At 40.4% G+C, this 25,698-nt stretch overlaps 1 protein-coding gene across 1 annotated transcript; it reads right to left on the bottom strand.

Annotated features, from left to right (window-relative positions):
• Nucleotides 1-1,298: 1,298 nt before the first annotated feature.
• On the bottom strand, nt 1,299-22,961 carry LOC128971487 (solute carrier organic anion transporter family member 1C1-like). Its single transcript, XM_054387060.1, has 14 exons — nt 22,851-22,961; nt 22,108-22,249; nt 21,880-22,012; nt 20,379-20,509; nt 19,848-19,994; nt 15,214-15,312; nt 14,176-14,412; nt 12,309-12,473; nt 10,730-10,925; nt 8,288-8,453; nt 6,602-6,783; nt 4,236-4,300; nt 2,904-3,021; nt 1,299-1,521 (listed from the first exon to the last, which is right to left on the bottom strand). The coding sequence occupies exons 1-14, from the start codon at nt 22,959-22,961 to the stop codon at nt 1,299-1,301; spliced, it is 2,115 nt and encodes a 704-aa protein (XP_054243035.1).
• Between the last annotated feature and the right edge of the window lie 2,737 nt (nt 22,962-25,698).

Genomic DNA, 25,698 nt, shown 5'->3' with positions numbered 1-25,698 from the left:
ACACCACTCATCAGTGGTCTCCATTTGTACATTGAGCTGTTGGCCACAACTCTCTGAGTGTGACCATCCAGCCAATTCCTTACCCAGCCTGTGGTCCACCCCTCAAGTCCACATTTTTCCAATTTGGTGACCAGGATGCCCATGCAGGACAGTGTCAAATGCTCCACACAAGTCCAGGTAGATGAGGCTCTTCCAGTACACACTGATGCTGTGATTCCATCATAAAAGGCACGACTTGGCCTTGGTGAAGCCATGTGAAGCCCTGTTGGTTAATACCAATCACCTCTTCCTCATCTTCCATATGCCTTAGGAAAGCTTACAGGATGATCTGCAAAACCTGCAGTGATTGCTCCCTTTGCAGAAGTACATCATCAGAGATGTCAATGAAATATCAGACTTCAAGCATTTTTAGAGATTTTTTTTTTTTTCCTAGTAATGACTGTTGGAAGCACCCTTTGTTTAAGTCTCACTCTGGAGTGGGCTGTCTGTGGAAAGCTGTGAATTACCAAGTTTCCAGTATTGTATTTCAAGGCTTAGCAGAGGTTCCTTAAACAAGGAAGGAAATCTATATGCAGTGATCACCAGGACAAAAATGGCCACACACATACACAACAAAAATCAAAAATACTTCAACATCTATCATTTTATTGTATCAGTTCAGAGTAATTTTACTCAAACCCAACACTGAAACGTGCTGCAAAATTAATACATTGCTTTCTTATTTTTTTTTTTTTTTTGCCTTCCATTTTGATTGTGTAGTGTGTTCAAGCCAAACCTCAGAGTTGTTCAGAGGGCATTCACTGATGACCCTGCTGCTCTCACCTGTGCACGAGTCATGGGACCCAATCTGAAACACAGAGCTCTGGCCATGAACCATGCAGCAATGGCCATCAGCTCAACTGGGCCAATTAGGTCTGTAGGACTAAATACAGAGCAAGAAAACTTGAAACAAAGTTGATGGAAAATGGAAGAGATACTTACGGTGGAGCTCTTCTTTTTAATTTTTCAATCATAATCAAATTTATGTCACTTGGAAAATTTTGTCTAGACCTACTGTTGGTCTAGGAAGGGACTGAAAATAAAAGGATGGGAGAGACCCTAAAATGTTTTAAATCTTTTCCCCCATTGTTTCAAATTTAGAGAGGAATAGGATAGGGTAAAGCAAATTAAGAGTCAATGCTTCAAAGATATTTTTTGAGCCCCCAAAATGTAAACTAGCTGTTAAAGTCAATAATTAGACTCCTGTTGTGCTTAGAAAAACTGAAGCATAGGTAAAGTGAAAAGACCTTGTTTCTTCTTTACATAAAAGTTTCCTCACTGTCCACTGAGATTCTTGAACCAGGAAGCATTTCTTTTTTATTGGCAGTAGGAGGTTCTTTGCTGGTTGATCTCTGCTTACTTTTAATATCTGCCATCTCTTTGCCATCTGGTTTGAAGTGTTTCGTTATTAAAACACAGAGCACTATGTATAAGAGACAGCATCCTGCCCGCAGTCCTGCAACGAGGCCAAGATAAACATATCTGGGGAGAAAAAAAAATAAAATTAAAAGATATTGTTATTTCATAAAGCTTGTTTGTTCTGAGTGGCACTAAGAAAGATATCAAATGCACTTGGGCAAAACCATCTCCTCCTTTGGCAATACCATCCAGATATTGTTCTACATTTTGAGAAATTACAGACAGCAAGCAAACAACCTCATGATATTTCACAGAATATGATCTAGGTTGGAAGGGATCTCCAAAGGTCATCTAGTCCAACCCCCACTGCAGGAAGCAGGAGCCTCCTCAACTAGATCAAGTTGCCTAGAACCCTGCTGAGTCTCACCTTGAATATCTCCAGGGATGGGGCCCCAACCACCTCCCTGGGCAACCTGTTCCAGTGTTCCACTATCCTCATGGTGAAGAAGTTGTTCCTAACATCCAGTCTAAATCTGCTCTTCTCTAGTCTGAAACCATTGTTCCTTGTCCTATCACTACAAGCTTTTGTAAACAGTCTCTCTCCATCTGCCTTGTAGGGCCCCTTCAGGTACTGGCAGGCTGCTATTAGTTCTCCCCAGAGCCTCCTCTTCTCCAGGCTGAACACCCCCAGCTCCCTCAGCCTATCCTTGTAGCAGAGGTGCTCCAACCCCCTAATCATTTTAGTGGCCCTAGGAGGACCCTCTCCATCAGGTCCATGTCCTTCCTATATTGAGGGCTCCAGAGCTGGACACAGTACTCCAGGTGAGGTCTCGCAGTAGAGTGGCAGAATCACCTCTCTGGATCTGCTGGCCACACATCTTTTGATGCAGCCCAGGCTGTGATTGGCCTTCTGGGCTGCAAGTGCACATTTCATGCCAGCCAGGTTCTAATCAGGTCCTGTACTCCTAGCAAAATTGCCTCCTATTTTAAGGCTGCAAAAGGAGAAGTTTCACCAGCTGAGGCTTTTTTCCTGTTGATCCAGCCTTCCCCCAACCCCTGGCTGGCAGTACTCAGTGCTCCTGGTCACAGTTCTCCACGAACCACCAGCCATTGAGTGCCCTCTCCAAATTAATGTTGTGACTTGTCTTATACGCTAGCAAGCAGAGAAAAAAGGGATGAGGAAGAGCATCTTCAGTGTTACACTGACACTTTAGCTTTTCAGCCTCCCACAAAGCCACAGCATCACAGTTACTTGGTACGCTGAGGTTTCAATAAAGGAAAGAATTTTGGTGGAATAAGGCAGCGCACTGTGATGTCAGATGTCAGACTGAATCAAAATTATGTAGCTTATTTGATCAATTAAGGCTTAGTCAAAAAAACCCAATAAGGTTTGGAACTTTTAGTATCCTAACCATTTGACACAGGGAGAGCATACCTTTGTGCTTGGTGCCCAAAACCACCTCAGAAGCCAAATTCCCAGTGCCTTACTGAAGACTTCAGCTCACCTGAATGCTTTTGTGTCATATACCCGGCAGGATCCAGATCCCCCACAGGATTTTGTCCCCCATTTCAAGCAGGTCAGATCTATCAAGGCACCAAAATAAATAGGGGCTGGGAGTCCTCCTACAAAGAAAATGATTACATTATCTCAGACATGAAGGTCTCAGCATTTAATATCAAAATGAGATACTAATCTCACTTCTGAATTATGGCTTCAGCTCCATCTTTCAGATTCCAAGAGTTGTGAAAATGTTCAAGCAAGTATGGAAAAGGAGTTGAAAGAATGGAAGATTATAGCATTATTATATTCAGCAAGGGAAATGTTAGTAATTCTGCTTTAATGGCACTTCTGTTAGAATTACAACTTCTGTTATTTAATGAAATAGCCTAACCAACATTTCTTTTTCAGTCCCCACTTCGGAATTTTCTGCCATGGCATTAATATATGTATATATTAGTATACTATATATAGTATTATATATGTATATAGCACTATATATAGTATTATATATAATATATATTATTAATATATATATTAATATTAGTGTGTATATATATATATATATACTAATGAATATATTCAGGTATTACACAACAGTTTGCCACTAAAACCAATTAGCTGAGTGCAAAGGGCTGAAATTAAGCACTTGCTCAAAAGTAAATGTATTACTTATGTAGTACTGAAATAATTATCTTTAGATAGTCACAATGCTTTAATATAATCAGTAAGCTGTTTCAGGGATGATATGCAGTTTTGTGAAGAAAATTATTTCATAAGAGGACCAGACTGATTCACTACAGCACTCAGCAGAGATTAGGAGAGAGATGCAAATGACTGCTTGGGCTTGTCTGTGTGGAGAGGAGTTCAAAAGCCACCAGACAAATGGAGATAAGGCAAGCTTTGCTAGAGGCAGACTAAACTACATGCCCAAGCACTTGCATAAGTATTTATTGATGATAACCATGAGAAAGAAAATGGTAGGCAGAGCACATGGTAGCTCTAAGTCAAAAATGGGCAGCAAGAGGGAGCACAGGTGTTAAATGTATCCAGATTGATCAAGTTCATAAATCAAACACACCCCCAAAAATACAAAGAAATTTCCTTCCTTTGCCCAATTCCTTTGTTGCATAGAAAAAAAAAAAATCTGAAGAAAACATCACAGTATGTAATTACATACCAGGAAACAGGTAGCAAACTTCTCCAAACATTTTGAAATGTGTAACTGTTTATAAATTAAGATTTCTTTTGTTCTCATCTGGAGCAAGGGCATTGTACTGGCTAGCTTTGGTCTGTCTCTGACTACCTCCTAGAATCCAACAAAGAATTCAAGTTTTACCTAGTATTCTACCACCTAATGTCTCGATCCCAACAGCAAAGGATTTCAGGTCCGGTGAAACAGATCTAAAAAGGAAACAAAAACAGAGCATTGTTTTGAGGAACAATGGAAGAACGAAGCTGGAGTTATTCTGTGAGCTTCTGCACATGCCCCCTTGCAGGTGTGCTATGGCTTACCTAGCATAGCTCGCTTAAACCCTAAATAAAAACATGCACCAAAGGTCAATTTCAGATGTAAAGCCTCCTTGCACTGACTTCAGTGCATGAACCCTTATTGACACAAATGGGAGCATCTACAGAAAGTGGTCCTGAGCCCAAACAGAACAAATTGTAAACACTTTTGAGAAAATCAAGTGAACCAACTAAAAGTAGGCAGTTCATGCCTATCACTTAAGCTCCAAGCCTTGCTTTAGAAGGGGCTTTATCGTGCACTGGTGACTGGAGGCAACAAGGGTGTGCAGTGCTACATGCACATAAAGCACAGCTCTGCCTTTAACATTTTACAGAAAGACAGAGAATGTGAGTTACCTCTCCACCAAAGCACCTCATTCCTACCAGTAGAGAGAGAGCTTGTGTTCATCAGATCACAGAATCACAGAACTTTAGGGGCTGGAAGGGACCTCCAAAGTCCAACCCCTCTGCCAGAGCAGCATCACCTAGAATAGGTCACACAGGAATGCATTCAGGCAGGTTTGGGATGTCTCCAGAGAAGGAGACTCCACTACCACTCTGGGCAGCCTGATCCAGGACTCTGTCACCTGCACAATGAAAAAGTTTGTCCTTATGTTCATGTTGAACCTTCTATGCTCCGTCTTGCACCAATTGTCCCTTGTCCTACCCTCAGACATCACTGAGAAGAGCCTGGCTCTGTCCTCCTGACACTCACCCTTCACATATTTATAAGCATTAATGAGGTCACCTCCCAATCTCCTCCAAGCTAGAGACCCAGCCTTGCCCCAGCCTCTCCTCATAAGGGAGATGTTCCACTCCCTTCAGTATCTTTGTGGTCCTCCACTGGACTCTTCCAAGCAGTTCCTTGAAGTCCTTCTTGAACTGAGGGGTCCAGAACTGGACACCATATTCCAGATGAACTGAAATAATTGACATAAAACAGAGGGGAGGACTGAGCTGGCACAGGGACAGGAGGGAAACCTGTTATGGCCAGCCTGTTCCCAGAGCTGGAGTTTATACATCAGTATACCATCTTTTGTCTCTTCAGCATTAACATTAGAGGCTTCTCATTATACAGTTGTGTTCTGAAAACTGCCCAGAAAAATTAACCTTGTCTGTCCATAATCCAGGCATACAGTAAGAATGGCTGTGCTTAGAAATACTGCAGAAGAATCATCAGCTGAGCCAACAAAGTTAGCTAGACACGTGCACTGACTGCTAAAGATGGCAATTCACCCACAAGCATGAGTGCAAAGAAACTTTGGTGCAAGGAGCACAGAACATTGTCTTTTCTTCCAAGTGTGAAATGCAGGGCTGCTCTACAACTGAAGGAATAAAAATTAAAAAAGCTATTGCTGCTAACATAGTTCTGTTTAGACCAGCTGAACGAAGAAAAGGGAACACAGAAATCATTCCTGAGGCAACAAGGCTTAACAAAGGTGAGCCAGAGAATTGTCAGGGTTGGAAGGGACCTCAAGGATCATCCACTTCCAACCCCCCTGCCATGGGCAGGGACACCTCACACTACATCAGGTTGCTCAGAGCCTCATCCAGCCTGGCCTTGAAAACCTCCAGGGATGAGGCTTCTACCACCTCCCTGGGCAACCTGTGCCAGTCTCTCACCACCCTCATGGTGAAGAACTTCCTCCTAACATCCAATCTGAATCTATCCATTTCCTCCATTTCCCCCAGCCCTATCATTACCTGACATCCTAAAAAGTCCCTCCCCAGCTTTCTTGTAGGCCCCTTTCAGATACTGGAAGGCCACAAGAAGGTCACCTCAGAGCCTTCTCCTCTCCAGACAGAACAGCCCCAACTCTCAGTCTGCCCCCATAGGAGGGGAATATTCTCCTCCTGAGTAATGTGAACAGCATGGTCACCGGGGATATGACTTAGAACCTCACCTCATTTCAAGCTCATTGCTCTGTCTTTGGCACTGAGAACCAGTGGTCAGGATCAGCACAAGGCCCTCCCAACTCATCACCAAAGCATCTACTCAGTCTTAAACTGGAATTAAATCAGTGGCAGGTATTTTGCTGTGTCTCTGAAACGAGTTGGATTGCAGAGTCCAAGCAAAGACCCAGGGTCCCAACGTCATTGCCATGCTACTCCTCACAGTAGGAATGAAATAGTAGATAGCATATTCTGTTTCTCTTTCCCCAAGCTTTATGGTCAAGGTAAGGCAAAGTGTTTTACCTAAACATAATCATGTATGTAGGAGTGCCTCCTAAGGCGAAAAAAAATGCACATGCAGTCTGTAATGCTAAAAAATAAGGAAATGCTTTGGCACAGCTTTCTCTTTGGCATTGTCCCAAAACTGCAGAAGAATTGCCAAGCCCATGCCCTTGTCCTTCCACACAGCTGCAATTGTGAAACACCTGAAAAGAGAAGATGAGAGGGAGAATTTAATCAGAATTCTGTGGCACAAAAAAGCCTACTTCAGTAACTAGGTTTTTCACTCCCCATAACAGGCAGGCTCTTGTTTATGCTGAAAATCCTCTGTGCAGACTGATGGCCAAGTTCCTTGGTATGCTGTAGCCACTCTGAGCTGCTCCAGAGACAAAAAACAACTTTGCCATGCCATTGCCAGGACAGACAGTGCTCTGTGTACACCTAAAAAGGGTCAAGGCTATACAATTCAGACATGAACTGTTAACCAGCCACTCTACTCAAGAGTCCTATGAAGTAAAATGAGTAACAATATCAGTAGAGGTCTGGACCAAACAATGCAAATCTATAATCATCTATATGCACAGCTAAAATCATGTATTTAAAACAGCATTTGGCCCTGGACTGAGAGTGGGCTGTTTCATAGCCTTTGAACTTTGCAAGAGACATGTTTTTGAAAGCCAGCTGCCCTGAAGTGAAGCAAGAAAATATTGCTTGGATGTATTTGAGATAAGCTTGGAAAATGTTCCTTGTGTTTTTATTTTTACATAAAGGCAATCCTGTTTCTGTCAGAAAACACGACCATTTGCTCACGCTTCTGCACACCTACTGATTTAATGGTCTTGCCCAAGCAGGAATGTTCGGAGTGCTGGCAATGGACTTGCTGCCGATACACTGAACCAAACGGTCAGATGCATATTCACAGGACTTCTTGGCTGTACAGTTTAGCATTAGGAGTTGCTTTCCTGAGCCATGGCAGCTGAGGAAAGCAGGGAATTCCAGTATAATCTGGTTTGTGAAACCAGCAATACAGGTCTGCTGTGCATGAGTTGGTACCACAGGATTTTACTAGTATGAAAACTAGACTACTATAGGTCTTCTAAAAGCAAACCTTTCTTAGCTCTACTCTGCATACACAGTGAGAGATCTACTGAGAAACTTGGTCATCCTGCTGAGAAATAAATACATTTTTAAATAATCAAAATAAAAGCATTCAGGAAATGTAAGTCAAGAGTCTGGGGTTCCCAAGTCTTTCCTGAATAGCTCACTTACTTCATCTCAACTCTTCTAAAAGCCCTCCCTGCAAACTTGCACTCACTCAGTTTCTGCAAGTTTAAGCTATACAGAATAGATATTTGTGTCTACTGTGTGTCTTAATCACATACACACCAAAAAAAATAGATGTAGAAATTTAGCTACATCTATAATCAGATAACAGTTTGGATTAGAAGGGACCTTCAAAGGTCATAAAGTCCAATCCTCAGCAGCAATGACCAGGGACATCTTCAACTATATCACGTTGCTCAGAGCCCTGTCCAACCTCACCTGAAATATTTCCATGATGGGGCATCTACCACCTCTCTGGCCAACATGTTTCAACACCTTCTTCCTTATATCTAGTCTAATACTACCCTCTTACAGTTTACAACCATCTCCCACTGTCCTATCACAACAGGCCTTACTAAATAATCATCTGTCCACCTATATATTTACCATATTCTTTCCCATCCCAACCGACGATTTACACCCAGCAAAGCAGGCTGTCATGTAAGTGATGCCATTATCCCCACATACAGGGTCCCACTGATCCACTTTGCAGCTGCAGTCAGCATTGCAACTAGCCACATAACTGTTTTTAGAGGAGGAAAGATGCTTCAACCTGGAGAAAAACAGAAAGTAATGAAATAGTTATTTAGGCACATTATATAGGCTAAAATATCTGGGGGTGGGCAGAACAAAGGTGGAGAAAGCAAAGCAAGCAACGTGGACAGGTGTCTGCTAGCAGACAATGGACTGCAAAGCTGTCGTGTGGGAAGTAAGCTAATTTCAGCTAAACCAAATCTCTATCATCAAGCATTCACATTTTTATGGATAGTTGCTGGAAATGCATGGAACTCACAAATTAGAGGTTGGCAGGGGCTGGCAGGGAATAGTTGGCAGTATTTTTTCAATTGAAAGCTCAACCCAACTGAAAGAAAAACATATCTATAAACTCTTACCACCTGTAGGTTGGCCATGCTTTTCCTTAGCAGTAGATATCATACCATATCTGGGTGTTAGAAATGTTGATATAAAACCACATAAAATTAAGCCAGCATGGTGTGCTTGATTTTTTCTTGCACAGAGTTGGCTAGTGGCAATGAAAGTTGTATGAGTCTGAGTGAGAAGTGCTGCTTCTGGCTCAGCTCTGACCATACTCAGCAGCAGCAGCCCTGCAGTTGTGACAAGCTTGAGACCCATTTCTTATCAGCTCTCAGTTCTTGATGTATGTTGTCATGGATTTTTATAACTTTCACCTTTATCAACATTTCTGTAAGAAACATCAAAATCAGCCCCCAAAGTGTTAAACTAAGTGGGTGACAACTAGAATGGAGAATTTTAAAAGCGGTTGGTGAATCTGAGGGCATGGTAGCAGGACACAGAGTGGGCCAGAGTGGTAGGAATCCACCATCTACCAATCACTACTGTTTGAAGTCATTCAAGGAAAGAGTGTTCAAAACTTGCCTTTTCTTCCTGCTTGCCTCTCAACACATCTTGATGAGGCTACATTTCTCCTAAGTCTCTTAGAGGGGGCTTTAGCCTTCATTAAGCTGTTGTTCATCTTCAAACTACGAATTGTTAAATAAGTAAAAAATTACATGAGTAGTTTAACCAGACCAATATAGTGAATTATCTGGTCTCAGTTCTCCTGGAGAAACTGTAATTGCTCTTTCAATATTTGCTGTCTTGATCTTTCTGCTTACTTGCAATTCATTCTACAGTATCAGATACTGCACACAACTAGAGTTGCCTTCAGTGCACAGACTTCTGATATCTTTAATGTAACTAACCTCAAAGCTGAACTGGGTGTCAGGTTTGCCAAGACAACTGAGATATTTCCCTGAACATACAATCAGTTTTATTAAACACAGGACTGAGTTTCTGTCTGAATTGAAAATCTAGCCAGCCCTGCTAGTTTCAGTTTAATCCTTTAAAATCCCCTGAAATCTGTTGGACCAGACTGAGCTAATTTTAAACAGTAGGCAATTGTTGCAAGCTGCTAGAGTCAGCAAAATGTTCTCAAGAAACCATAAACACAATTAGGGAGAGGCAACGTCTGTTTGGGCAGCACATGCTCCTGGCATAACCTCTTTCTACCTCCCAGCTGAGAAAAAGGACACAGGAATGTCAGTAGCTCCAGATACTAAGGGAGTTTGGTAACTGTTCATGTTGGTTATCATCTCCTTATCTAGAGGATGGCCCCTTCTGGAGGCAAAGTCATTTGGGGAAGCCACTTTCAACACTTTGTTTGCATCCCACTCCCTACACACTAGGAGGGGACTGGCTTTACATGAAAGCTTTCAAACATGACACAGCAATTTAATTTGCCTGTGAAGAATTTCATCTGAATTAGCATTGTGCTGGAATACAGAGGTACCTTGTCAATATCTGGAAATAAAGAATTTGGACAAAGAAATGTTCTGCTTATTAGAAAACTGAAAAACAAAATCAGAGTATTCTGCCCATCCCCAGTTCCAGGTATCATTTCAGCCTGACAAGTCTGTCTCAAAACCTAGGATTTTCTCATGTGTATCACCACCAGGGGAGCTATAAGGTGATATAATCACAGTAGCTCCACTCTAGATGAATCCATACTGATTGACACCAGTAGATGGCCCAATGCAGGTCAATTTCAGCCTAAAATCCTGTCTTTAAAAAGACAGATATTTTTAGGTTTTATTTTTAGTGCAAAAGGATATAGCGATATTCTACAGTAACTCAACAGAGAAGACAGATTTCTGAACTCATCCAAATTCATATCAAAATGTTTTCTAGAGCAGCCCAGGCTAGTTTGTAAGAGTAGAGGAATAAAGGTGCATGCACCATGTCCTGCACAGGACAGAAAGTAATCAAGACAAATGACACAAGCAAGACAAAACCAAGGGGAATACAAACCCAGAGTAGGGCGTTGTCAAGCCAGCCACTTGGAGCACCTCACAACTGCACGTATAGTACAAGAGGTTTAACAAATATGCTAATATAAAAGTGATGCAGGCAAACTTTGCCATTTGAGTGATGTGAAGTTTGAATTTCTTGATTAGAAAGCCTCCTAGAAACATCCCCAGGATTGTGACAGGTAAAAGTACCACACCTGCAAATAAAAGGTAGCAAGAAAGTTAACAGCTAACACTTGCATGGACCCTTTTTAGGGAGTATGTTCCTTCTAGTAGTTTCCAAAATATCAGATATGCTCTATTTTTGGACTGGTCCTTCATGGGTTTAAGACTTTTTATCACCTTTAAGTATTCTTGCTTGCTTCCTCATTTTATTTCAAGTCCTGTTATGACTTTAAAAAGCTTAGTTCATCAATGTTCCCTAACTTTTTACTGTATTGTTGTTTGCAAATACACTGATATAATAAAACCAATGCAGGAGCCTGTTAGAAAGTGGAGTTAATGAGGTAAATGTCTTAGCTTATGGGCACTTCTTCAAATGAAACTTATATAATAAAATTCCTGAAAGCATTAAAAATTCCTGAAAGTTATATAATAAAATAACTCAGAAGATAAAAGGAAGCAGAGTTTAGTTTTTGCATTGGGTTCTGTTTTGCTTTGAGAGTGCATCATGGGAAGATTTGAATTTGGATTTAATCCATTCAGCATTTCACAAACACTAGCCCTAATATTTACAAGATGAACAGAGAGTTTTTACAAGGTTTCACTGTGAGGGCTTTGCCTTTTTCCGTGCAGGGTTTTGGGGTTTTGTTTTCTGTTTCGTTGTCTTTTGGGGCATGTTGTTTTTGCAAAACTTTCCCTGCATCCAAAAAAAAAAAAAGAAGAGAGAGAGGAAAAAGAAAGTTCTTCTTCCCATATTTGTACCTGACCCACACAAAGCTGGGAGTCTTCAGATTAAAGTAATGGAATATCAGTTCTGCAAAGACCTCAAATACCTTAGTTTTCTTGCCAGGTTATGAGACCATATTAATTACTGTGAGATTAATATAATTTCAACATTACAAAGAACTTATTTTTGAGGGAACTGGCAGGGAGCTTTGAGCTGAATTAAATTAGCCAAAATTTTACCTTTTTTTTTTTTTTTTTAATTGCTCATAAAATTTTTACCTGTAATCAAAATGAAAGACCATTTGTATCACGAACATGAAAACTACACCTTTCATTAGTGTTTTTCTAAATTATTATTTTTTTCCTTCTAGCTGTTACTTACTTGCAGTTTATGTGGATTTTGATCACAGAAACAAGCACATTCATAACTCAAATCTAACTGAAACAAACTTCATCTAAAAAAAAAAAAAATCCACTCCATTCTAGCTCACTCAATTAGGAACACCAGGAAAACTGACATTCAAATTAACATCCGTTTTTAAAATGCAATAGGAAAATTAAAAAAACACTACAGACCTTTTTTTTCTTTCTAAACCAAAAAAAGTTCACAGAAGCTCCTTCCAAAAAGGAAGGCCAAACACCAAGGAAAAGCTTCCTCTTTGACACCAGAATTTTCAAGGACAGGTACCTACCAATTAGAAAGATGGCTTTTGCCACTGATATATTAAATTGCTGCTCCATGAACTTTGTCTCGTAGGTTATTAATCCAACAAGAGAATTGTACTGCAGAATGGTGAGGAAGATGTATGCTAAGAAAACTGGATTGCCAAACAGCTTCTTCAGAGCTGGGAAGAAATCTGCAATGGAGAGGTACATGCTATACAGCCTGCTAAACACAGAGGAGAGTTGTTTTGACATCCTTTAGATACTGTAACTAACTTTGATTTAATTACTGGCTGTATTGCAGGTTAGAGCTCCTTACCTATCGAAACATGTGCTTGCCCAAGTGAAAGCTTTCCTCATTTCCAACACTTAGAGGAGCAGCAAACCTGAATGGCAGAGTGAATGTTGAACTGGGAATCAAAAATTTGGTTCCTAGAGCAGGAGCCTTCACAAACAACACAAGAGCCTCGTGTGAGAAAGGGAGCACCTAACCCATCAAAAGGCTGGAACATTTCCTGAGACCTTGGAATGTCTAAGTCCATGAAACTGAAGTGAAGACAAAGCCCTGTACTTAGCCTGTAGCCCGAGTGCTGACAAACTAGCCTAAAAGATGGGAGTTCAGCACACATCTGCCATAGCCAACAAGATGTGCACATTACAGAATCACAGAATCAACCAGGTTGGAAAACACCTCAGCGTCACCAAGTCCAACCTGTTACCTAATACCTAACACCTCCTGATAACTAAACCATGGCTCCAAGTGCAACATCCAATCTTTTTCTTTTAACACCTCCAGGGAGGGTGACTCTACCACCTCCTTGGGCAGCACATTCCATGGCCAATTACTCTTTCTGTAAAGAACTTTCTCCTCACCTCAAGCCTAAACCTCCCCTGGTGCACCTCTTGGTGCTGATTGCCTGGGAGGAGACCAGCCCCCACCTGGCTACAATATCCTTTCAGGTAGTTGTAGAGAGCAATCAGATCTCTCCTGAGCCTCCTCTTCTCCAGGCTAAACCACCACAGCTCCCTCAGCCTCTCCTCATGGGGCTTGTCCTCCAGACCTCTCACCAGCCTTGTTGCTCTTCTTTGGACATGTTCAAGTGTCTCAATGTCCTTCTTAAATTGAGGAGCCCAGAACTGGACACAGTACTGAAGGTGTGGTCTAACCAGAGCTGTGTACAGGGGTACAATGACTTCCCTGCTCCTGCTGGCCACACTATTCCTGATGCAGGCCAGGATGCCATTGGCCTTCTTGGCCACCTGGGCACACTGCTGGCTCATGTTCAGCTGGCTGTCAACCAGTACCCCCAGGTCCCTTTCTGCCTGGCTGTTCTCCAGCCACTGTTTCACACTCCAAATCACACTAATTGTGGTGGGTTGAAATCCACACTATCACACTAATAAAACCCTTGAGGGATTCCAGCTACCAGTAATTTGGTCTAGAAGGTTAATTTAGCATCACTGGTTATAGACAGGAGCTATGAATCCAGTGGAATCCCTGGCACAACTAATGCAGTTCTCAGCCCCATGTTTCCCTCCCATATGTTGGCCTCAATGAAGTAGCATCCTGCCAGCTGTGGACTGGTGAATTAATGAAGGATGGGATATTTCCCCCCCCCCCCTCTTCCTTCAGAATCATAGAGGTGTAGCTGTACTACATCACATGATAACTAGTGTTGAACTCAGATCTCTGGTGCTCAAAGCAACAGCAAAAGCTTTGTGCAGCTATCTCACATAAAGAGAGGAGTGAAACACACAGCATGTAATTCAAACACTACAAATTAAAAAGAGCATTGTTGTCCATAATTTGCACTGCAAAAATGTGCATTTTGTTGAGGGCTGTGCAAATCCATGCTGAGCTCAGAAAGAATTCACATTTGGGCAATAATCTTTCACCTTTTACTGCCTCTGAGAACTTTAACTGTGGCTGAGTTGGAGGATCCGTTTTACAGTGATCTCCTTGAACAGACAAATGGCTAATCTTCAGGTCTTCATTCTCTCCTTCTTTTGTTAGGGAGTAAGGTAAAAACCAAAAAGGTAATGATGCAATGAAGTTGACTGCTCCACAGATAAGCAATCCAAGCCACCAGGCACCAACCCAACGGCTATCCCTGGGACTTATACTGATGGCATCTATAAAATATAGCAAGACAGAAAAATAGATTAAATATAATGCAGAGCAATGAAACTTACTATAGATACCCTTATATATGTTCTTTAAAGACCAGAACAAAGGTGATTTCTGTGTCATATGAAGAATTGAAATGCAGCTTGTGTCAAATCAGTTTTATGCAGTCAAAAATAGATGTCTCTATTTACACCCAGAGTTTCATTTCCTTGCCACAATCCTCCAACGCTTTCTGTGGGAATGAGTGACAGCAAGAGTGTGCCCTTCACCACCCAAAACCAACTCCCCTTTCTCAACTTCCACTGTCTCCTCCTTCTTCCATTCCGAAACTCAACAGTTTTTCCTAGAAGTTCCTCAAATTTTCCCAGGGCTGAGACTGAAAGTGACTTGAGTAATGGAATGAGCTTTCGTTTCACAGGAATTTTTGCCACTTTTTAAAGAGAACAGAATTTTTGCCAAGTGTTGAAAGTGTCCAAAAGAAAAGTCCTTTCACTGTTCCCTCAACATGAGGACAGTCTTTCATTTGCTCACTTGTTCTCAGCTGCATTGCAAAGGTGTAAGTGCATGCATAAGCATAACAAGAGGTGCAAAGGGTTTCTTCGTTGTGGGTTGGGGTGTTGCACCAAGGGCTCTTCCAGTCACACTACAATGCTGAAGATATCAAAATGTAAAGAACCCCAGCTTCTGAGTAGCACAAACTCAGAGCCCCTCCACCTGCATCTTAGTAAGATGCAGGTGTTTCTCTGCATGAAGGTTCCCATACACAGCCATCGAATCAGTTAATGCACTGCCCAATGTTCTCTTACCCATATCCACAACGCCAATGTCAACCCAGAGGCTGGCACAGAAAGATCCAAGCAGGAAGCCCAGAGTTGGGCCAAACATGCCCGAGGATCTCACCAGTCCTGTAAGAGAAAGTAGGCAGCACAGGAAAGTGAGCAAAACCCTGCAGGGACAAGCAGGCCTTCCTCTCTGAGGGCAAGATTAGGGAAGAGAAGGAGACAGGGAAGGGGCACAGGCCATTAGAGGATGTCTAGTGGGAAGCTTCTGAGCAACTAGAAAATAAGGCTTAAGCTGGCAGTGCTCCAGCTGTGCTGTCAAAGCAGACTCCTTTTCCCATACAGGGCTTTGCTGAAGCGAGCACAGTCTCATGTGGGCCCCCACCTAAATTTCATTGGCAATTTTGGTGTCTTGGAAGGAACAGAAAGAAAGAGAGTAATATTGCAATTATTTTGACACTTCCTCTTTCCTACTTCTCTCCCCAGATTTTTGTAGTTGCATTGGAAGTATCATAAGTCTACCTGCAAATCTATTTACAGGTTGCATCATATTCTTTGATTGTAGAAGTCAAGGGGATTCCCTGTAGTATATGTTTAGATCTCTAATTTAATTTTAAGTAGTAGTAGTTGATGTGCTGATGTCCATAAGAAGATGTACATTTTTTTGTCTGTTGAGAGTCACATTAGGATGACAGTGACAATAAAAGTGCATGGGCATGGAATTAGGTACAGGGTCCTGAGAATATTTTCTGAAGGTGATGAGGATATACAAATGTCCTGAGTGCCACCAAAATTCATTGGACAGAGTCTTGGTTGATTTGTTCAGCACCAGAACGAGGAAATCACCTAACTGAGGTGTTAACATGTACTTACAAGGCTGTGGAAAAACAAAACAAAACAAAACAAAACAAAACAAAACAAAACAAAACAGAACAAAACACAAAAAAAACACACCAAAAAAAAAAGGATTCTAGTGATTAAGTAATGACCTCTTTAAAAGCAGCTTTCAGGTTTCCTACTGGTCTCACTGGAACTTCCATTTCCCACTCTGTCTCTGCTTACAAATGAGCTAACATGGAATCAGAAGAAGGTGGGATGTCCCTTGAGGAGCAAACGAATAAGCTTTGAAGGCTGGCAGAAACCTAGGAAGCTGTGATCGCATTTTGATGACTGGGTATGTAAATAGCAATGTGATCTTGGTGACCATTGACCAACATCAAATAAAAACATCCTCAAAGTAATTCTAGTATGCCCTGACATTCCCTTGTCACTTCTGTTGATCTCTTGAAGTCTAGTTGTAAGGGGGTATCAGCTTAAAAAGAAAAAAAAAATCACTGACACTGATTACTGAATCCTAGCAATGAACTGTCACCTAGGAGCTGTTTGAAGTTACACAAGTCTTCTATCAGAAAAGATTAAAAAAGGAATTTTTGACCAAGTGCCTCTCAGTTCTCACCCACATTCAGCACTGTGCTCTATAAATCCTACTGTGTTCTACTGCAGAGAGTTTTCCTCTCTTAGTTTTGCAAACTCTCTTCTGAATACAGTGCTTGCTCAGCTTAGCATCAAGGATTTTGGTAATAAACTCTTACAGAATAATTTAACTAGATTATTTTCATCTTTGCTTCATTGCTTCTGGTGCATATTGCTTTAATTTAGTTTTCTGATGTTACTTTGTCAAAAAAAATGGCCTTTTAGACTAAATCTTGATGTTTCCAAAGTGACTGATTAGAACACTAGAAGCCAGGTACTAGCTCTGTGTGTTTATTTATCCGTGAGTGCAAAGCAGAACGTACTACTTGGAACTATGCAAGCTCATCTCCGAAGTTCAAATAGTCTGTGGCAAATTCCTAAAATAAGCAGATAAAACCAGCACACCCATACCAATAAGCTATCAGATAAACTCAGATGTATTTGGGCAATAAGCCGGCATAGGTATAGACTTGGACTTACATTTCACAACAGTATACTCTTTAAATTCAATAATAACTTGGTTAAGATAATATGCTTGTGTAGTGATAAACCAAACCCAGATAAGTTCACTGTGGTAATTTCTTATCATAGTTTTCCTTTTCAGCATTTGTTCTTTGGAATTAACAGACTAAACTGCAAACAATAAATCATGTAGATTTATCAGCTTATCAGCTGCTGCACATGGACAACTCAGCCAAGCACTTGGATTGATCAATAATTTAGCAGGTAACAGGTGTTAAAATTAACAACATACATGGCCTTAGATATGTTTCTATTGAAGCCATGGATTCAATAGGTACAAGATTATATGACACTGATGAAATTTCACACATTCAAAGCTGCTGCTTTGGCGAGAAATCCATGGAAGTGAAGTGCTCCTCATTGAATAACTTTCAATGTCTATTATTCCTTATATGACACTGACGAAATTTCACACATTCAAAGCTGTTGCTTTGGTGAGAAATCCATGGAAGCGAAGTGCTCCTCATTGAATATCTTTCAATGTCTATTATTCCACTAATTAACCCTGCCAACATTCAGTTTCAAATAAAATTGGAAATTCATTTTTTGAATTGGCTACTGAAAGCTTATTAGTATAGATGAAACACTCACATGTATGTTGCCAACTCTTCTATAAGCACCTAAACAGAAGTGAAACACCTGGAGAGCATAAAATACCTGAATAAATAAGGTGCTTAGCATGAGGGAGTATTTATGAAATAACCTCTCCATCAGAGGAGCTGCCCTCAGAGGGCAACCCACCAAAAGCCTCTCAGAACAAACCAAACCCCTGAGATCCTGATATTCCTGACAAATGCCAACTGTAGGTAGACAGAGAGGGGCAGACCATCATACCTTGCATTCATACTTAGTAGTGACCCTATGCAAAAAAGCTTTTCAGGACTGTGTAGGATACACTGCACCACCTCAAGACCAGAACTACCTAACTTTAAAATATTCTGTAAAACTCAGTGGGAAAAAATACAGAATTTCCTGAACAAAAACAAAGCAAAACAAGAGAAAATCAATTTTCTGTTTCAGAGAGTTCTACAGAAAAGTACTATCCTCTACTAAATTTCATAAGACAGTTTAACTAAATGTTAATTTTTCCTTTTCTGTTCTTTCCTATGGCAACTCTGAGTTTATTGCTGACAGTTATCATTTGCACTACAACTATGCCAAAAGGACTTTAATGTATTCTATTGACATTTAACAATGTATTCAGTTCACACTTAGTTAAAAAGCTCTCTCTGCCTCAAAATACCTTATGCTCTTGTTCAACAAAGCATCTAAGGGCAGGAGAAAAAGGAGAGACAGGGAGATGAAGCTTCTTGCTAAGTGTCAGATGATGAGATCAAAGGTCAAAATCATCAGCAGGACTTGACTGATGTTTTTAAATTATTGTACAAAAACACTGATCATAAACGGATACAGTTTAAGTGATAAAAAATCAGATCTAGAAAATGATTAAATTTGATCAAGAAAAAGGAATTTCAGCTCTGTGGGAAAGACTATTTCAACATTTACTGGTTTTACAAAGCTCATCAGTTCATCAAAACAGAGTAAGAGACTGAAAATTGCTGTCTAGAATGGTAAGATGAAACATTTTCATAATCTTTAAATGAAATACTTTTACTTCATTTGCATGGACCAAAAGAATTTTCATTTAGGTTGAATCCATACTGTTCTCTGTACCTACTTTATATTTTTTATCTCATTTCTCCAGAAGTCTCTAACCAGTTGCAATTTCTGATCAGATTCTGATATTAAAAAAAAAAAAATCAGGTGAACTTTTAAAAACACCTTTAGTCATAAGCTCAGAAGTGATTGCTAATATTTTGATATAGAATAGAACAGAATAGAACTTCTGGTTTTATCAACCTTTTTCTCAACTTATCAATAGAACTTCTGTTTTTATCAACTCCATAGTATTTCCTCATCCTCAAATGAAGACTTTAGCAATGGCCTTAGCCTGTAGCTTTTACATAGCAAATTGTTCCTTAAATTGTGTCTTACTATCTTTATGACCAGTTCAACTTTACCAAGTTTACTTCAGGCAGCAGGTTTGACCTCCTTCAGCCACACAATCACCCTATGCTGCTAAATCAGTTTGGCAACAAATTAATCAGCTTGGGTGTAAGTATTTCTGTCTTGGGCAATAGGCTATCTTCCATCAAAACATCAACAACAAAACAGAAGTCCAGTTAGAAGGGATTTGTTACAACACCCTGGCAAGAGTTTAGTTTCTCCTTGAGGAACTACTGACTTGAAAAAAGACTTTCATCAGGAAGTGGGCTGTATGTGAATTTCAAAAACTCGGGTGAAAGCTTCTGATATATGTTTACATTACTGATTCTTACATTAGGGATCATCCTCTTATCTGTGAAACAGTGATTAGGAAGAATTTTAACCTCTGAAGCTGTAGAACTGAAGGTGATATGACAGATAAGACAGCTATGACTCCTCTCTCTGGAGAAATGAGCATCTGATTATGCCTCTTTCTCTTCATCTTTCTGCTACGTGGCACGTGTAGCAGAAGCCAGTTGGGGAAGGCAAAAGAAGCCATCTGGGAAATATCCTTCACCAAGAAACAGGAGATCTCTTTTGTATTGCTTTTTTTGTGTCTTGGCTACAGGGGTGTTAAAGAAAAGAGCATTTAGCATAACCCCCCATCATTTGCATATTACCTATGTAAAATGCTGAGTTCTCTTCTTTAGAAAAATCGTCGATATATGAAACCCCCAGGGGCATAACTGGTGCTTCCCCAATTCCACGGAGAAGGTTCCCCACCAACACAAAGAGCCACAGATAGGAAGTGGTTGTTTTCTCACATCCTGCAGGACATAAATATTTACATTCCTGTGAACATGATTCTACAAGACTTTGTTGCAACTGAAAAATAAAATGGGGGTGGGGGGAGGAGGGGGTTACCATCATCATAAAATGAGTCTGTATAGTTCATGATTTCTAACAGGGGTTTTACTGCTTTCCAGTAAAAGAAGGGTCAAGCAGAAGAAGGGAATCCAACATCAGAACTTCTGCTTTCCAAAATTTATTATGGAGCTGGGTGCTTTTGTAGCGTCTGTGACTGGGAGGGGGTTACCACCATTATAGAATGAGTCTGTATATATCATGATTTCTAACAGGGGTTTTACTGCTTTCCAGTGAAAGAGGGGTCAAGCAGAAGAAGGGAAACCAAGATCAGAACTTCTGCTTACCAAAATTTTTTATGGAGCTGGGTGCTTTTGTGGCAACTGTGACTGGGTGGCCTTCAGACAGCTCTGGGGAGCAAGCTGATATACTCGTAGAGGAGTTGTCCGCAGTAACAGTTATCCTTTCATAATGGTAACTGGAAAACAACTATGTAAAATACAACTGACACATGAAAGACTCTGCTTTACAGGAAGTGTGTATGAGCCTCATGTTCATACAGGTTCGTTTTTCTTACATGCAAGAGCTACCCATTTCCAGAGCTTTCACTCAAAAAGGAGATATCTTCATCCCTTTCTCCAAATGATCCAGCCATTCTAACCCCAATATTTTCTTGAGCTACAGAGCAAAAAATCTTCTTCCCAGGGCTTAGGAAGTCATTCTTTAGACTGAAGGACAGAGACAGAGTCCAGCCACATCTGCCTACATGCAATAATGCTGATGTTTTCCCATATTGCCAACAGCTTCTTACCTATGTGGCAGATGTGTAACAGAGATTTCTGTGCTAGTTTAAAATTATCTACTACAAATTGTAGTAGCTTATCTGTGTCTATAAAGAGATTAACACAGGCTGCAAAACACATGCCAGTTTGTCTGTATTTAGGCAGCCAGCTACTACAGCAAACCTGCTGAGTAAATTGAGGCCAGTCTGAGTATATTTAGGCTACACTGAAATAAATAGAAAGCAGATACTCCCTCTGACTGTGCAATCAAGTGGCAATCTTCAATATTGTGATGGATGACAGTGAGGTCCCCATGGCCACAGGGTTTTCCTCAGTGTTGGGAATAGATAGTCTTCAGAACTTGGGCATGAATCTGAGTTATACCAGAGTTTTGCATAGCTCTGCTTCTGACCTGTGCCCCTCCAGTGCAGGTTCCCAGGGAAGTGTGACCACTTCCCATACCTCCAGATATAATTCTTCCCATATCCTTCTTATCACAGGTATTGTTCTTGGTGCTAAAGAAGATGCACAAATAGATTTTAATTTCTGAGGAACAGTTCTTCAACTATTATTCAGTAAGGATGCCAAAGGATTGGAGAGGTAGGAAGTGCTTTGACAACTATGTAAGCACTAAAGCTTAGATGTGAAAGGGTGTTAAGGTATTTAACTTTCCCTGAGTTCAGGGGAGAGAAATGTACATTTTCATCAAGAGTTTAGCATGAATAGCTACCATAAAGAAAGAAACCTCTTCCATCAAGAACTCCTTACAGTAGAGTATGAAAAAAATATATTAAAAAAAAAAACATATCTACATCTATCCATCCCAGGTAAAAAATTCAACTCACTTCATCTATAATTATGAGTAAGTTCTGTAGAAACCTGAGACTTCCGTCTTACCTGTTAAAAAAGGTAAGCATTCAGATAGGAAATCAGAAAGTCAATACTATTAAAACCTCCTTGGAAAAAAACCTACCATTGTAAAGCTTTTAACTCAGATATATGATCAAAAAACACTTCACATGGTCAAGTTCAACTAGTGCACAGTGTGAAAAATCTCTATATTTACCGTCCCATTAGGAACTGAGGCATCACTGACAAAAATGATCCCAAGGACATGATGAGACATCCAACAGCAATCACTTTTGGGCGATGAACTCTTGGTCCAAGGTAGCTCACCAAGAGCATCACCATTAAGTTACCTGCATCAGTAGGAGACAGAACCAGTAAGATCACAAAAAAAAAAAATATTTATGTATGCAGAAGCAGTACTTATCCACTTTTAAAGCACACCTACCTAGCTCAAAGCTGCCATCAATAATGCCAACAACTGATGATGAGACTTCAAATCTCCTTTCAATTTGACTGGACATGCTCTTCACATAGCTTCCAGAAAATCCTTTGGCAAAAAAGGAAAAAGCTAGAGCTCCAAGAAATATCTGAAGAGAGAAAATAATTGAATTTGCAAAAAAAACCCATTTTTTTTCTTCATGGCTGGACGCCTAAGCAACCTATTCAAGAAACACAAAAATCAAGTGCTTTGCTTTCTCATTCTCTGTGAAGAGATTCTTCCTATTGTTTTCATTAAACAGAAGATTTTACTTCCACTTTCAGGATGACCTCCACCAAAGCCTCTTCTACTGCAAAGAAACAGAAAGCTGAATTGACTATGTGCACCTTCTACCTCTCTACCACATACAATTTAGCAGCATCAAGTTGTTCAGTACTGGTACTATTACAACAGCACATCTTTATGACTCCTATTTCTGTTCTGAAAAACATGGATGAAAAGATATAGCTACAGCTACCACTGTGACTACAGCACACCTCTAAATGTAAAATACCACCTCACTTTTTAAGTGCTGAACACATCGAGTGACTTCTTTATTCTTGAAATCACGATCTAGAAATGGAATCACAATCACACTACGTTTCCAACATAGGTAGTGTCATACAGAACTAACTGAATATTGATAGAACTTCACATTGACATTTTCTATATTCCAGAAGAAAATTTGTGGCAATGGCTTGTCTCCATACCTTTAGCTTTGAACAGTTATGGTGCATGGTCTTGGCAGGGCCCATGCTGCCATCGCTGTTTTGGAGCAGTGACTTGTCTTTAAGTTGGCCAGCAGTGATTTGTTTGTCCATGGTTTTTCTCCTCCAGATCTGATATGTAGGTTTTCCTGTTTGGAGAATATCCCTATGATTAGTTATTACTTGCATAACAATCGAGGTACCAATGTTTTACAGATGGTGTGACCCTGCTTGAGATGTCTGCACATGGACATCTTTTCTCAGGAAGGATGTTGTGAAGAAAAAAAGTCCCTAGGCAGCTGGAGGTAGGATAGTACATCAGAGAGTCACCCTCACTATGCTTGAATTAAGTCTTATACTGTCTTTTAGATGTCCACATTTGATCACTGTTCCAAGCTAAATGGTGTGATCCAGTAGGCTTCTGATATTTGTTGAATCATAGAATCATAGAATTGTTTTGGTTGGGAAAGATCTCTAAGATCATCACATTCAACCACTGTCCCAAAGTGCCATGGCCACAAGTTTCTTGAACACCTCCAAGTATGGTGACTCCACTACCTCTACTGACAGCCTATTCCAATGCCTGACCACTCTTTTCAGTAAAGATATTTTTCCTAATCTCCAAACTAAACCTCCCCTGACATAATTTCAGGCCATTTCCTCTTGTTCCATCACCTGATATTAGGGAGAATTTTCTCTGACTGTGCAAGCTATGAAATTGCAGGAATTCTGAACACTAGTCTGAAGCATTCTGTCAACTTTCCTGTGAGTAATGTTATTTATTGGATAAATATAGAATTAAACCATAATGATGACTGAAGAGAAAATAGGGTAAGAGACATCATAGACAAAAATCTATTGGTGAAGAGAGGTCACTGAATAAAATAAATTAATAAGGACTATCTTCAAGTCCTTAAGTCTCTGCAAGTTCCTGCATGATAGATGACAAATGCAGTTATTATAATGAGACTGTCATGATTTTTGTTTTAAAAATCGGCTATAATATAAGGAGTCATCTTAGCTACATTGGTTGATACAGATTAAGTTGATCAGGGGACATCAGCTAATACAGACAGATCTGGAATGACAAGAGTTATTCTCAAGTTCCCCTGTTGAAAAAACTGGTGCAGTAGTAGCAAAATCAATTAGTTAGCTCCAATATACATTGGCACATGTGCTGGAGGAATATAGAGGAACATAGGTCAACAAATTGGCCTGTAACATTTCTCCCAGAAGAAATTAATACTTTATATATCCCACTCTGCTTAATTAGAAAATCACAGAACTTTAGGGGTTGGAAGGGACCTCCAAAGATCATCCAGACTAACCCCCCAGCCAGAGGAGGATCACCTACACTAGGTCACACAGGAACACATCCAGGCAGGTTTGGAATATCTCCAGAGAAGGAGACTCCATAATCTCTCTGGGCAACCTATTCCTTTCCTCTGGGAACTTCCCCAAGGTCTCTTTCTGTAGTCTTCAGAGACTAGCTGACCTGTGAGTGGAGGCCATTCAACTGCTGTGAGGGGTTTTTGACACCATAGGTGGTAAGGCTGTGGCGAAGTCCTGGTCTAATGTGCAAAGGTCACTTTCTTCCACCGAAGACCTCAGTTCGCCCATGCCCAGAAATTACAACACACACTTAGAAAGCAAACAATCCTCCAAAAGTTATTTCTAATGATTGCAAATGAGCACTAATATCTAATACAGCACTCTAATTTTCCAGTTCCAAGTCCTACTCTAGCAGAATCCACCAAAACTGACTATGAAAAGCAAATACTTCTCTGTTTCAGAGAGATCCACACATGAAATCCCTCAAGGGACCCAACCTTTCTCAGACTGTCTTCAATAGCTCACAAATCAAAAAACACTGAGGGGAAAAAAAAGTTATAGATAATTAAAGTTTAGTGAATGCAGACTTACCCCAATCATTACAGAATGAGAGCTGAAAGACAGAGCTCTCCAAAGTGAATATATTCTTTATTGATTTGTATTTTGCTGATGATTAACTTTGTGAAACATCTGACTCTGCTAAATAAATAGTAATTAAATCAGTAACATGGTTTTCTTTTCACAATATTTAATGTTATGTTGCCAGCCTGAAACTCTACCTTAAATTTAACAAAAATGTTATGCCTAATGAAGAAATTGCATTTTCAATGACCACTCTATAAAACTCTGAACTTTGGTAGACCAAAGTTTAATTGTTGACTTTAATTGTTGACACCAATTAAATAAAGCAAGAAAAGTAATACAAAATGTAATTTATGACCATTTAGAACAAAAGTTAACGAATAGTTTTTGTATGGAGGGATAAAACACCCTGCTGCAGCCAATGCTTATCCTTTACAAAAAAAAAAAAAAAAAAGGAAGGATCTAATTTACAGAATTGTACCTTTGCACTTTACATAATCTCCTCCAAGTTTAGTGCACTGAGATACAGACAAAGCCCAGGCTGTCCTGCACTAGCACCTAACAATTAAACAAACAAACAAACAAACAAACCAAACCAAGGCAAAGAAGCAGGAAGGGAGGGTGAGGAGAAACAGCAAGAGGCAGAGAGAGGACTTACTCTGTGTCACTGTGGTGTCAGGCTGTTTCGCTCCTGTGCCCTGGGGCTTTCAGGCTGGAAGCCAGTGCAACGTCACAGCGAAAGCGCTGCCTACTCCAAGAAGTGGAGCACTCCACTGCATGTTTTCCAAACCTTGGATTTCCTTCTTACAGTGATTGCAAAACTTTCCCACAATCACTGATACAAAAGCTTTACAAAAAGAAGGCAAGTTTCTTCTGCTGTCTTTGCTTTGGCAGCCTACCTGCCAGCATACCAGTGGTGCCAGCCTCTCCTGGGAGG

This window comes from Indicator indicator, chromosome 14, assembly GCF_027791375.1.
Source record: "Indicator indicator isolate 239-I01 chromosome 14, UM_Iind_1.1, whole genome shotgun sequence".
NCBI classification, from domain to species: domain Eukaryota; kingdom Metazoa; phylum Chordata; class Aves; order Piciformes; family Indicatoridae; genus Indicator; species Indicator indicator.
Note: the sequence above shows the minus strand (reverse complement) of the source record. Positions and strands in the feature narration are given on the sequence as shown.